This window comes from Jaculus jaculus, chromosome 12 (genome assembly GCF_020740685.1).
Source record: "Jaculus jaculus isolate mJacJac1 chromosome 12, mJacJac1.mat.Y.cur, whole genome shotgun sequence".
NCBI classification, from domain to species: Eukaryota; Metazoa; Chordata; class Mammalia; order Rodentia; family Dipodidae; genus Jaculus; species Jaculus jaculus.
Genome location: NC_059113.1, coordinates 62,840,869 through 62,855,291, shown reverse-complemented (window position 1 = coordinate 62,855,291; position 14,423 = coordinate 62,840,869). Strand labels below are relative to the sequence as shown.

The window sequence follows — 14,423 nt, the reverse complement described above, 5'->3', positions numbered from 1 at the left end:
TGTGGGGAGATCATCACCCCCTTCCCAGTGAAGTGAATTTTGGCCTTTATTTTGCTCAACATGTCTCTTCCCAGAAGTAGGTAGGAGCAATCAGAGATAACCATAAAGGAGTGAGAGACCTTACCATACCTCTTCCTAGATCCACTGAGTATTTGGTCCAAAGGCATAGGTTGGTGCCTGTTGCTCCTTGGATCCAGGTGTCTTTCCCCAACAGGGGTCCCATGGATGATTTTAGAGCAGAATGATGAGACCCTATATCCACCAGGAAGTTGACCAGTTGCCCCTCTACTTTACCCAAGGCTCAAGGAGGGGAGGTGAGCCCTGTTGGCCTCAGTCATCCAGTACAGCCAGTTCTAGGACCTCTGGTGGGTTCCCAGACCCTTGGTCTGTCATTCCTGATATTAGTAGCCACTACAACTAATTCAGTGAGTTTTTTACCTTCAAATCCATCTAGATGCTGGAGTTTTAATATCCGGGGCAGCCTGGCTAACAAGGGCCATATTGACGGCCATATGATTTTCTGGTGCCTCCAGATCCAGAGGAGTGTAGGTTTTGTTTCCAGGAAGGCACCAGGAGACTCATCCTTCCCCTGGATTACATGACTAACCTTTGACAAATTTGTGGGCCACTTAGAAGCAGCCTAGAGACCACCCATTAGAACCTGGCAGTAGACTTTTAGCCATTCCCTACCTTCAGGTGAGTTAGGATCCCATTCTCTTGGGTCTGGGAGAGTGGTCAGGAAAAGCAGCATTAATGTGGTCTTCATAAGTGGTCGGATGTCAATTTTGCCCTGGGACCAGTTTCCAGCACTCTCTCCAAATACAGTACCTTTCCTCTGTGGTAAACAAAATCTGGAGGAGCTGTTGGCAGTCCTCCCAGGTGGGTTGGTGAGTAAAGAAGACAGTGTCAAGGAGGTCTATGAGGTCCTGGAGTTTCTCTGTAAAAGAAGGGTTTTGAAGTTTCTAGTTATACATGTCACTGGTAGAAAAGGGAAAATAAGTGAGGGACTGATTCCCATCATCATCAGGTGGACCAGTATCTTGCAGAGGAAGGGCCAATGTCATCAGGGGATGGGGTTTTCCTGAATGGGTATGGAGGGTATGGAGGGATCCCTGATGGGAGCCAGGGTTGTAGGAATGGAAGATGAGGGCTGAGGAGATAGGCTCAGCTCAGCCCTGGAGGAGCCTTCCCATGGATTCTAAGGAGGGGGGAGTTCTCCCTCAGGAGAGCCTGAAGGAGGGAGTACTTTTGGAGGCTGACTTTTCTTCTCATTCCCCCTGGGTAAGAGCGAGAGGATGGTGGACTTGTTAGTAGAAGGAACCAGAGGTTTAAACCAGGAAGGGGGATCAAAGAGGAGGTAGCACCAAGCCACATTATATAGTATATGGTCTGGGTGGCTGGGGTGACCCAAAATGACTGTCTGGGTTTTAAGAATCAGGTTCAAGTCAAAAGTTCCCTGTGGTGGACAGCCAACCTAGAAGGCAGTCCACTCAAGGCAGCAGAAGGTCCAGAGTTTTCCAGGTTTCACTTTGGCTGCTGAGACTGCTGCAGCTTCCTGAAAATCCTTAAAGTGGGAGAGAACAAGATCAAGGGTGGGAGGTTGAGGGCTGAGAGGAAGAATGTACTATGGGTAAAATAAAGTTGAGGGACGCAGAAAAACAAAGGACAATGGCAAAGATGACAGCAATGAAATGAAAGTAACAAGAAGACAAGTTGGACACAGAAGGGAGAGTACTGCATGGGGGGGTCACCAATCCAAAGGGTCACAAGTGGACAACCCAGTGGCCAGTGGAGGGGTCAAGGCATTCCCTGGTCCCCTCCAACTCTTGAGACCAATAGCATGTCCACCTGTTTTCCTGTGAGCCCCAGGTTGTCTAGACACCAGAAAACCAGAAAATCAAAATAGACTTACTGGCTGGCCTGGAACCAAGGATCCTGTGCCTCAAGTTGTGCAATCCCAGATGAGCCCCAAAAATGTTGGGTCAGGGGTCGTGCTAATAATGAGACAGAGACTGCTTGAGCTCAACAAAAACCAGAAAGAAGTTTATTACAGCCAAGGCAAGACAAAGCAGATCAATCAATGATGTAGCCAAACTCAGGAGCTGGAACTGCAACACCTAAGGAGTGGCTCACAGGCTTTTTAAAGAAAAAAGCCACAACCAGGTGCTGGGCAAACAAAGTAACAGTTTCAGGGAGGAGTTGGGTGGCCTTTAACAGATTGGTGGACTCCAGGTAGGGTGATACTTTGTAACTATGTAATTGTAGTTAAGGAACTAGTTGCTCTGGTTTCAAGATGATGGCAAGCTTAGAGGGTGTTCTGAGAGGGGATCTGATTTCTTATTGGTTGGCTTGGTTATGGGAAAATACCTTGTGGTTATTCCTGGAACTGGAGGTCAACAAGAATATATGAACAAAATGGAGGATGGTTTAACAAAATTAAGTCACTAAAGTCTGCACAGCCCTTCAAAGGGCATTCCCCTATTTTTTCTTATCCTAGGCAAAATACCCTTAGGGAGATAAGGAAACCTGGACCCATAAGAGAACTCCAAATGGGCTGAGGTTCTCCCAAGTCCAACATTTGTCTCCTATCCACCCCCTAAGCCTCCCAAGCAGTTTACAGGTTATTGAGAGTGATAAGATTCTACCAGGTATAGTGGATTACACCTTTAATCCCAGCACCAGACATTTTAGGAGATTATTGGTAGTCACAAGGTTCTACTGGGTGGGATGGTCCACACCTGGAATCCCAGCACTTGAGAGCTGGTGGCAGCAGATTTAGGAGTTAGAGACCTTCCCAGCAACAATAGGTGCTTTCCTAATCCCTGAGGCTACCAAATTAAGTTTGGGGACATTTTTCATGATATCTTAAAACAAAGGTATCAGACTTTATTCAGCTTTAGTTGCTTTTTTAACAAAACCATTTTCAGTTGTTTCAAATTCATTGGTAAGAATTATCTCCAAGGCTGTTATATTTTGCCTGTGTTTATAAATCCATGCCTTTAATCCCAGCACTCAGGAGGCAGAGGTAGGAGGATCACTTGTAAGATTCCCGGGGGGGGGGGGGGAATCTTCCGTGGTGGGAGACCCATGCCCAAGAACCAAGACCGAGCCACTGGATGCAAAGGCAAGAGGAAGCTTTATTGTTCACGCAGGCGCCTGCGGGCACTCCAGTCCTTCGAGAGACTGAGCACGCCGGGCAAGGGGAAGGGTCTCTTTTTATAGGGTTTAGGGAGAGCAGAAGCAGGTTTACAGAAGCAGAAGCATGGTTACAGTCCCAGCACTGGTTACTTATTAATAGACTTGGGGTCGGTGGGGATCTTTCTTTGTTTTCTTCTCGGAAACATCCTGTCAGGGTTATCTATAGTACATTAGGTGGGGTCAATGGTCATGCTATGGTCACAAGATTGTTTGCCTGTCTGCATCTGGGGGCTGTTTTTGGCTCCTGGTAATTTTCCATGGGTTTTACATTCCGCCATTTCTCTTGGAACTAAGTAAAATCTTTTACTTATAATCCTATATCATTTTGGCTTAATGACTGATACTGACTAGTGAGGACGAACGCCTGGATAACTGAGAGCCTATCCCGTATAAACTGTACCAGCCTATTAAGAATACATGGACCAAAGGTTAATAGGAGTACAAGAATGAGCAAAGGACCCAGGAGGGTGGATAGGAGGGTGGTGAATCAAGGGGATTTATGAAACCAACCTTCGAACCAGCCTTGTCGTGACTCTAGCAATCTCTGCCTTTGGGCTAGTCTTTCTCTGAGCATTTCCATAGATTCCCGGACTATGCCCGTGTGGTCAGCATAAAAACAGCATTCTTCCTTAAGGGCAGCACAGAGGCCCCCTTCTTTTAGAAACAACAAGTCTAGGCCTCTTCTATTTTGTAATACTACCTCTGAAAGGGAAGTAAGGGAAGTTTCTAGGGCAGAAATAGATTTTTCTATGGCCTGCAGGTCTGTGGTTATCACTTCTTGTAGGGCTCGGGTCTGCTCAGAGTGTACGAGGGCAGTTGTTCCAGTTCCTATTCCCACTAAGATTCCTCCTGCTCCCAAAAGGAGGGTGATGGTAAGGAATATGGGCTCCCGCCTAGGTCTATTTTCAAATACCTGAAGAATGAATTCTGATCTATGGTAGGTAATGAGTGGCCATAACTGGACTAGGACACAGTAATCAGCAGTAGAATTAAGGACAGTAGCAGAAACGCAAGGAGCCAGTCCTGTATTACAGGCCCAATAGGTTCCATTTGGAGATTCTAAGTAGTAAGATCCAGGGAACACAGGAGTAGTTTTGTTATATAAATGTTGAAGGGTAGTGGGTATGGTCCCGATACAGGAGCCCTGGCCAGTTACTTCTGCAAGAGTTAATTCATGGGACGCAACAGCAAGACATCGAGTAGGAATATTAGTGGAATTGGCAAAATTTCCTGGTAAGGCTATACCTTCATAGTAAGGAGGGTCAGCAGTTAAACAGAGCCAGCAGTCTTGGGCATAATTACTGTTAGAGGCTATAGAGAGAGATAAGCCCCCTGTATTAGACTAAAAAGTCGATCACCTGTTCCCTGCGGTTTATAGGGTTGAGTGGTTGGCCTTTTAGAAGGGGGAATTATAACATTGGTAGGTTTAGGAGGCGGAGCCAAGGAAAGTGGGAGTCGGGGGATAGGTTTTTGATCTGGTAGGACTGGGTTGGGGCCTATTGGACTTATGTCAGTCGATAATTGGAGCTTAATGGTAAGGAGGAAACCTGGGTCTGGCCCATCTATGTAAAAACGGACCCCCCCCCAAGTGTGGCCTTTGAGCCATGTCCTATCTGCCTTGCCGGGAGAGGTGAAAGTAATGTTTAGAAGCATCTTGTTACCCTGATTTAGGCGAGTTACAGTAATAAAATCCCAGGAGGATTTGGGTTGCCAGTATACATTTCCAGTGGTTTCACATCCCCAGTTTTTACAATAATAGTCCAATCTAGTCCCACAGTCTGATGCCTAGGCATGTTGGGGGCAAACATATAGAGTGGAGTTTAACAACTGCCTGGCAGGTTTGGAGTAACATCCTGGGCTAACAGGAGGGTTGTGTCTCCTCCGATGGGCCCTTTTTAGAGTCTCTTCAAAAGGTTTTCTATGGGCGGTCAAGGTGCACAGATTGGGGGTTAAGGAGGGCCACCATGTCCATAATGGGGCAGGGGAGGTAGTAGACCAAATAATTTGTCCTTCCTCAGAAATGACTAGCCAGGTCAAGGATAAGGGAAGGTGAGGACTAGCAGAGACATTACTCACAAAACTGAAAGTTAAGAAGAGGCATGTTAAGATCGAGAGAGTCTTATCTTTAGGGGATTTGGAGTGCGATGTGCTTTCCATGATGCGGGGTTTGGTGGTGTGCTGTCTGGGTATTCTGTCAGGGCAGCTTTGATGTGGGAGGCGTGGATCCAAGTGGCGATTCCGTCTACCTTTAAGGCCGTGGGAGTTGTCAGGAGCACAGCGTAAGGTCCTTTCCAGTGAGGTTCCAGATTCTTGGTCTGATGTCGATGGACCCAAACCGAGTCCCCTATCTGGAATGAATGGGGGATTAGCGGTTTATTAGTCGCCTCTTTATAGGCAGCTGCTAGAGGTTTCCAAACTTCCTGGTGTACCAACTGTAGGGCCTTCAAGTGAGCCTGTAGGGTGGGGGTATCAGTAAAATTAGAAATTTCTGTAAGCATGAAAGTGACAGCTGGCGGGGGACTGCCATAGAGGATTTCAAAGGGGGTTAGGCCATGAGGGCCTGGGGTGTTTCGGGCCTTGTAGAGGGCCAGGGGTAGGAGTTGTACCCAATCCTTTGAGCCAGTTGCAAGCGTTAATTTAGATAAAGCCTCTTTAATTGTTCTATTCATCCTTTCTACCTGACCTGAACTTTGGGGTCTGTATGCACAGTGTAACTTCCAATTGATCCCCAGTGCCTTGGCCACTGACTGACTTACCTGGGAGACAAAGGCAGGCCCATTATCTGACCCAAGTGCCTGTGGCATTCCATACCGAGGAAAGATATCATCTAGTAATTTCTTGGTTACCATCCTGGCAGTTTCATGCTTGGTGGGAAATGCTTCTACCCATCCTGAAAAAGTGTCTACAAAAACTAGGAGATATTTGTAACCATACATACCCGGTTTTACCTCAGTGAAGTCGAGTTCCCAGCAAGCCCCGGGTTGGTGTCCCCTCAGGCAGGACCCAAGGGCCATCTGGGCTCGTCCAGCATTTACCTGAGCACATACTTTGCAAGTGTTTGCAATTTCTTTTAGGATTGAACCTTTGTTTAGAAAAAGATGTTCTGTTTCTTTTTGTTCTAGTAGAGTATTCATCTTCTGAGCGCTCATGTGGGTTAGCCTGTGAAGTTGCTTAATGAGGAGGGCTGTAATCTTTTGAGGTACAATAGTCTTTTCTAGGTAAGTCCATTTGCCGTGGGCAGCATCATATGATGCCCCCAGTTTCTGAATTAAGTCCAAGTCCTCATTCGTGTATTCCCATCCCAGAGTAGGAGATGCTGCTTTAGGAGTCCCCTCCTCAGTGGCCATCAAAATCAAGAGTTGGGGTCCCAGAGCTGCCTCACAGGTGGCTTTATCAGCGAACCTGTTCCCTATGGCCTCGGGGCTGTTTCCTTTCTGGTGGCCTGGACAGTGTATAATGCTGAGCTTCTGGGGTAAGTACAGAGCCTTGAGGAGGGCCAATATCTCAGTCTTATTTTTGATTTCTTTTCCCTCTGAAGTCAGCAGGCCCCTTCTTTTGTAAATTTCCCCATGTATGTGGGCGGTGGCGGGCTTGAGTCAAGGCAATGAGTTCCGCTTTTTGTGCTGAGGTCCCTCCAGGCAGGGTGCTAGCCCAGACTACTTGGTCTCTGGTGGTCACTGCAGCCCTGGCCCGCCTCTCACCATTCAGTAGGAAGCTGCTACCGTCCGTGTACCAGGTGAAATCTGCATCCTGCAGCAGCTGGTCAGTGAGATCCTTCCTGGTTCCATGTACCTCTGCAAGAATCTGCTGGCAATTATGAGTCTCTGGCCCCTCAGGGAGGGGCAACAGGGTGGCCGGGTTTAGGGCCACTATTGGACCAAATTGCACACGATCTTTGTCAAGAAGCAAGGATTGGTAATGAGTCATACGTGTATTAGACAGCCAGCGATCTGGGGGCTGTCTCACGATAGACTCAATGGCATGTGGCGTTAGCACAGTCAGAGGTTTCCCCAGGGTTAGTTTACTTGCATCCTTGGTTAAGACTGCAACTGCAGCGATCATTCTTAGGCATGGTGGCCAGCCTGAGGCCACTGGCTCTAACTTTTTTGAGAGATATGCAACTCGGCGCCTCCATGGTCCAAGCCTCTGAGTTAGCACCCCCTTCGCAAACCCCTGTCTTTCATCTATGAATAGCTTGAAGGGCTTGGTGATGTCAGGCAAGCCCAAAGCCGGAGGAGAGAGGAGAGAGTGTTCAATTTTGTCAAAAGCCTCTTGCTGTGGCTTAGTCCAATTGAAGGGGGTTCCTTGTTTAGTCAAGGGGTAAAGGGGGGCTGCCATTTCAGCAAACCCTGGTATCCATAGGTGACAGAACCCGGCGGTCCCCAAGAACTCTCTGAGTTGTCTATGGTTCTGGGGGACAGGAATGCGAGCTACAGTGTCTATGCGGGCCAGTGTTAACCAGCGTTGGCCATTTCTTAATTTGTACCCCAAGTAGGTGACCTCTCGTTGACAGATTTGGGCCTTCTTAGCAGAAGCTCTATAGCCCAAGCGTCCCAGAGTCTCAAGCAGGGCCCCGGTACCTGTATGACAGTCCTGATGTGAGGAGGCCGCGAGCAGGAGATCATCCACATATTGGAGCAGAATTAAAGATGGGTGCTGGACTCAAAAGTCAGCCAGGTCCCAGTGTAAGGCTTCATCAAAGAGGGTGGGACTGTTTTTAAATCCCTGGGGAAGTCTTGTCCATGTTAATTGCTCTGAGATTCCGAAGTCAGGGTCCTTCCATTCGAATGCAAACAGTGGCTGACTCTGGGGAGCCAGTCTCAGGCAGAAAAAGGCATCCTTTAAATCCAAGATTGAATACCACTGATGAGAGGGAGGTAAAGAACTCAGCAGGTTATAAGGATTAGGCACAGTGGGGTGGATATCTTCCACCCTTTTGTTAACTTCCCTAAGGACTTGGTCAGGGCGATAGTCCCCGGTCCACTCTGGGTCTGGGTCTCCCTTGGTCTCCCAACCTATTAGTCTTATCATTGTTCTGTACTACAGTGGCCAAGAGGCGGCTCAATTCTCTGCTTCTCTTGCGTTCCCTAGCATTTTTCCTTTCTTCTGCTTCTTTTCTAAGCTTGTCTTCTCTATCCTCTGCCTCCCTGCGTAGGCGGTCCTCTCTCTCTTCTGCTGTCTCCCGTTTATTAAAAATCCTCTCTGCTTCCTTTAATAAATCCTGGAGAGTCTGTCCCTGTAAATTGTCTAATCTCTGGAGTTTATTTCTAATATCTGGGGTGGACTGCCAAATAAAAGTCATGGATACATTTACCCCCTGATCTGGATCTTCCAACTGGTGATAAAGGTGTAGGTGCCCCTACCGTCTGCTGAGGTGTGATCCCAGTCAGGGCGGGTCAAAGGAAAAGCATCATTAATCTCATCTAGTATCTGGGTAGGTCTCCCATTATCGCCTGGAACATTTTTTCGGGCTTCCAGAAAGACTCTCTGCTTTTCTTCTGATGTAAGAAGAGCCTGTAAGAGTTGTTGGCAATCATCCCACGTGGGTTGATGGGTAACTAAGATAGATCCAATCAGGTTAGTCAAGGCAGTAGGGTCTTTGGAGAAAGGCGGGTTGTGGGTCCGCCAATTATATAAGTCTGAGGCAGAGAAGGGCCAATATTGAACCTGTTCCCCTGGCCCCTGCCTCAAGGGAAAGGCTTGTGAAGTCTCCTTCTTAGGTGGCTGCTCTCGGTGGCTCCTCAGACGTCCAGCCACTGGGGAAGGGAGCTCGGGTGGGACCGAAGGGGCCAGTGGCTGGTGACTAGGGGTATCTTGGGTCTGAGATCTATAGGGAGGGGGCTTCTCCGAGAGGAGGTCTATAAGGGGGGTGTTGGGGCCCGGGGGAAGTACTGGTTTTAGGGGCTTCTTGGTATCAACTGGACAACAAGAGGAGGAGGTAAGGGCAGGGATAGGCAGCGGTGGGGTAGGTTGAGGAGGAATGAAAGGAATAACCCAGGGTGGCGGGTCGACTGTCAGACTCTCCCAGGTAACTATATAGGGGACCTGATCTGGGTGTCCGTGTGGGCCACGATCAAACACTTTAGCTTTCACCTGTAAAATAGTAGAGAGGTTAAAAGTTCCATCCCTTGGCCAGCCCACATTGAAAGTGGGCCATTCTGCGGAGCAGAAAGTTTGCCATTTTTCCTTTTTGACGTTTACTGACTGGTTGGAGGCAATCTTCCGAACGTCTTTCCAATGATCTAGGGTTAAACTCAGGGGGGTCACAACTTTTTGACCCATTTTGTCAAGAGACAACACTAAACAAACACCAAGGACTAAGACAACAGAGAGACAGCCAGCACAGAGACGCGCAGCGCGGCTTCGGTAACAAACTGAAAATGCAGATTCAGACGGGAGGACTGTTTGTCCACCCAACAGACTAACGTATCCCTCGGATACTTGTTGAGCCCCGAAAAATCGGGCTCCCAGATTCCCTGGAGCGTCCTCCAGGGTGGTGGGGGAGAAGTCCGAGCCCGTCAGCTCCTTCTCAGGCCGCCCAGATACAAAACGACATCGGATCCGAGCTGATTTTCTAACGCAGCGCAAACAGTCAAAAACGAAACCAGACGTAGACAGACAGAATGGTGCACCAAATCAATCGCTTACCTTCCGGTGGGCAGTAGTTGGTTTGGGCAGGGGGGTCTCTCTATCCCGGACAAGCCCCCAGTTGTAAGATTCCCGGGGGGCGGGGGGGAATCTTCCGTGGTGGGAGACCCATGCCCAAGAACCAAGACCGAGCCACTGGATGCAAAGGCAAGAGGAAGCTTTATTGTTCACGCAGGCGCCTGCGGGCACTCCAGTCCTTCGAGAGACTGAGCGCGCTGGGCAAGGGGAAGGGTCTCTTTTTATAGGGTTAGGGAGAGCAGAAGCAGGTTTACAGAAGCAGAAGCATGGTTACAGTCCCAGCACTGGTTACTTATTAATAGACTTGGGGTCGGTGGGGATCTTTCTTTGTTTTCTTCTCGGAAACATCCTGTCAGGGTTATCTATAGTACATTAGGTGGGGTCAATGGTCATGCTATGGTCACAAGATTGTTTGCCTGTCTGCATCTGGGGGCTGTTTTTGGCTCCTGGTATTTTTCCATGGGTTTTACACACTGTGAATTCAAGGCCAGCCTGAGACTGAATTCCAGATCAGCCTTGGCTAGAGCAACACCCTCCCTTGAAAAACCAAAAAAAAAAAAAAAAAAAAGAAGAAAGAAAGAAAGAAAAGAAAGGGGGTTGGAGAGATGGCTTAGCAATTAAGTGCTTGCCTATGAAGCCCAAGGACCCCGGTTTGAGGCTCAATTCCCCAGGACCCACATTAGCCAGATACACAAGGGGCGCATGCATCTGGAGTTCATTTGCAGTGGCTGGAGGCCCTGGCATGCCCATTCTCTCTCTCTCTCTATCTGCCTTTCTCTCTGTGTCTGTCACTCTCAAATAAATAAACAATAAAAAAAAAACTTTAAAAAAAAGAAAGGGAGGGAATGAGAATGGGACTTAATAGGATGGTATTGTATATATATAAGTAGAAGAACAGATTAATAGGGGTGAAAAGGCCTAAGTGAGATCAGGGAAGAGACTGAGTAAAGGAAAGGTAGAGGGAGGGCTAATCAAAATCTAAGAGGATATAAATAAGTCATATGGAAACCTACTTTTTGGAGCAGTGGAACACTCAGGAGTCATAGATTGTTACTAGAAAATTTCAGTGCCAGGGATGGGATACCTTCCAGTGAGTTGTTGGCCAGGGAGGTCCCTGTTTTCTCCAACACATTACAGGCCATTGCTGAGGCCCGTGGTTTCCCACCAGGAATAGATGGTAAGACCCTATTGTTGAGGACTCCATATACTTGGGCTGCAAGGTCACTGAGAAATCCTGCTGGAGCTGAGCTGAAAACCTATTCCATGTAGACTAGCTAAAAGAACAATGGAAAAAGCCAGGCTTCATGCACTTCAATGGGAGAGAGAGAGAAAAATCACCAGTGAAGATACTCAACAGTGGACACTGCAAGCCAGGCCAGATGAGCCAATGGGTGCAATAGTGGCACATCTGTTATGGGGGAAGCCATCTACCCTCTAATTTGACTGGAGGCCTGCTCTAAAGGAGGTAATATATCCCTGGTACTGAAAACCTACAACAGGTGTAGTCATGAGCCCTAGGGGTGTAATGTCTGCTGCTTTCTGACTAAAAGTATATACTATGCTCATCAAACTGCCCTAAGCACTTCTCTTAATGTTCATGCCCATATATTAATGCTACTCTTACTTTTGGTTAGAGAACCTTCTCTTTTCAGATGGAAGTGACCTTGGGATGACTCAGAAGGCACCATGGTGCTTAGAAGTAGTGACAGAGGTGTGCTCAGCACTGAAATATCTCTATCACACCTTCCAAGGCTCAGGGTCCATTGTGGAAGAGGTGACAGAAAGAATGTAAGAGCCAAAGGAAGGGGAAGATTCTTTACAACGTGCTCCTCCAGACACAAAATTGCCTGGTTATCCATGACCTCACAGTGCCTGATACTACCTACACAAAACCATCATAATAGGAAGAAAAGATCATGACATCAAAATAAAAGACAGACTGATTGAGAGGGAGAGGGGATATGATGAAGAGTGGAGTTTCGAAGGGGAAAGTGGGAAGAGGGAGGGAATTACCATGGGATATTGTTTACAATCATGGCAGTTGTCAATAAAAAATAAATAAATAATAAGAAAATATATGAAGAATTAAATTTTGACTACCTACTTTGTCTTAAGAATCCAACAAGAGGGCTGGAGAGATGGCTTAGAGGTTAAACGCTTGCCTGTGAAGCCTAAGGACCCCAGTTCGAGGCTCGATTCCCCAGGACCCACGTTAGCCAGATGCACAAGGGGGTGCACGCATCTGGAATTCGTTTGCAGTGGCTGGAAGCCCTGGCGTGCTCATTCTCTCTCTATCTGTGTCTCTCTCTCCCCCCCTCTCTCTCTGTCACTCTCAAATAAATAAATAAAAATGAACAAAAAATATTAAAAAAGAAGAATCCAACAAGAAATGTATAGCCTTGGAGTAAAGTACTTAGTCAGAGGAACACTTGTGCCATTATCAAAGTTAATTGCTACCAATAATTGTGCTGATGTCTCATCTGCTTTATAAAATCTACAATTACAGGTATTGACCATGCCAGACACCATCATGCTATTTGGTGAATAGCTTTAGAAATAAATTTCTAGATCTTTATAGTGAAAAAGAACTATGCTTATCATTTCTGGTAATAGTAATTCTGTTAATTTGAGGGCCTTGTTTATAGTCAGCTCACTCTTAAGATGGCCTTGCAACAATCTAACTCCATTTGCCTGGGTCCCCTCAATTGCCCTCCAAGACCTGAAAGTTTACAAGAATGGGAAACCTAGGGAGTCCCTAGTTTCTCAGTGTCCACATTCCCTTCACTTCTCTTATTTTATTCTTTCACCCCAACATTCTCTTCCAGGACTGACTTCCTGAACTCTGCCAGTGCATTTTAGGGGTCCCTTAGATAGACTCACTATAGGTTTCCCAACTGCTATATCCAATGACCCCACTCAACTCAAATAATTTTGAGATTGTCCGTTATTCCAATTTCTTAATGGCAGTTAGGGTTGCATCTTCATAAGGGGGATTTGAGCAGTTTAGGATAACAGCCCCCCCCCTTCTGAAAGTAAAAGAAATGTCTTTGAGCATGCCCTTCCAGTATTCACTTTGCTAGATGTCGGAGAAAGATCTGGGTTCCTCTTATCCCTTGATTCCTAAAAGAGTTTCCTAGGTCTGTTTTCCTATAAACATTCCAGAGTTCCTTCCTAGGCAGGAATTACCCTTTCCTAGTATGGTGGTTTGATTTAGGTGTCCTCTATAAACTTAAGTGTTCTGAATGCTAGGTTCCCAGGTGATAGACATTTGGGAGTTAATGCTTCTTGGAGGCAGTGTATTGTTGGGGATGGGCTTATAGGGATTATATCCAGTTTCCCCCTTGCCAGTGTTTGGTACACTCTCCTGTTCCTGTTGTCCACCTGATATTGGCCAGAGGATGATGTCCACCTTCTGTTTGTGCCATCATTTTTCCCTGCCATCATGGAGCTTCCCCTTGAGCCTGTAATCAAAAATAAATCTATTTTTCCCCACAGCTGCTCTTCATTGGGTGATTTATACCAGCAATGTGAACCTGACTGCAACAGTAATGTTGGTGCTAAGGAGTGGTGTCATTTGCTGATAGACACCTGACTGTGTGAATTTGGCCTTTTGGAGCTGATTTTTAAGAGGAATATGGAAGGATTTGAAACCTTGGCCTAAGAGATCCCTTGCAATAATGTAAGTACAGCTTGATCGACTATTCTGGTCAGAGTTGAAAGACCTGAATGCAATAAGAACTATGGACTGTGAAGTTTGACTTGTAAGGGTGAGAAAGAGCTTTACCTGGGCTGGCCTAGAAACAGTTTATGTGAGAGGATAGCTGTTATGCCTGTGTCCTGAGAATTTGTGCTGGATTTCATTGTGTAGAAATGGACTGGTGTGAGCAGAGGGATATGGCAAAGAAAGAAATTTTTAGGCTGAAACTGCTGCCTGTTCAACTGCGATTTTATGAGAGATTACAGCCTTTGAGATTGGACCAGCTGACATGCACTGAGGCAACAGGAAGAATGTAGACTTTTGAAGGGGTCTGAGTGCTCAAGAAGTGTCCTGTTCTTCAAAGTTTGCATTATTCCCCCCTGGAATAAGAAATTGGCACCCTACCTGGTATTGTAGAGTATAAGAAATGCAGGAAAGAGAGGGTCATTGAGTTTGCAACATGGTCTTGTGTTTTGGAAATGGCCATGGGCAGTGTGAAGCAGGTTTGCTGGATGGCTGCATGGAGACCCCCATGGAGCTGTAAGGATGAACTGTGGATTCCAGTGGAGACCCAGTGGAGATGCCGGGACCATGATATGGCTGCCAAGGAGAGCTGCCAGCCCCAGATGAAGTTTTCCAGAACTGTAAGTAGCCTGGCTGGAGGGGCAGAATTGGAACTCCAGAGACCTGTTGCTGTTTAGAATTATTGAAATTGGAGCCTTGTCACTGGCTAGAATTGTTGGACTTGGAGCTACAGAGTTTGATGTTTGCCCTGTTTTAAATCTTGTATTGGTTGAATATTTCTTTGCTATGACCAGTGCCATCTTTTGCAGTGTGAATGTTTATTCTCTGCCATTAAAGG

The 14,423-nt window shown here is 46.9% G+C and overlaps 1 protein-coding gene across 1 annotated transcript; it reads right to left on the bottom strand.

Moving 5' to 3' along the window:
* Nucleotides 1-1,474: 1,474 nt before the first annotated feature.
* On the bottom strand, nt 1,475-9,480 carry LOC123453601. Its single transcript, XM_045130622.1, is given in 3 exon segments — nt 1,475-1,564; nt 8,240-8,556; nt 8,559-9,480. Coding segments are annotated over 3 exon segments (1,329 nt in total).
* Between the last annotated feature and the right edge of the window lie 4,943 nt (nt 9,481-14,423).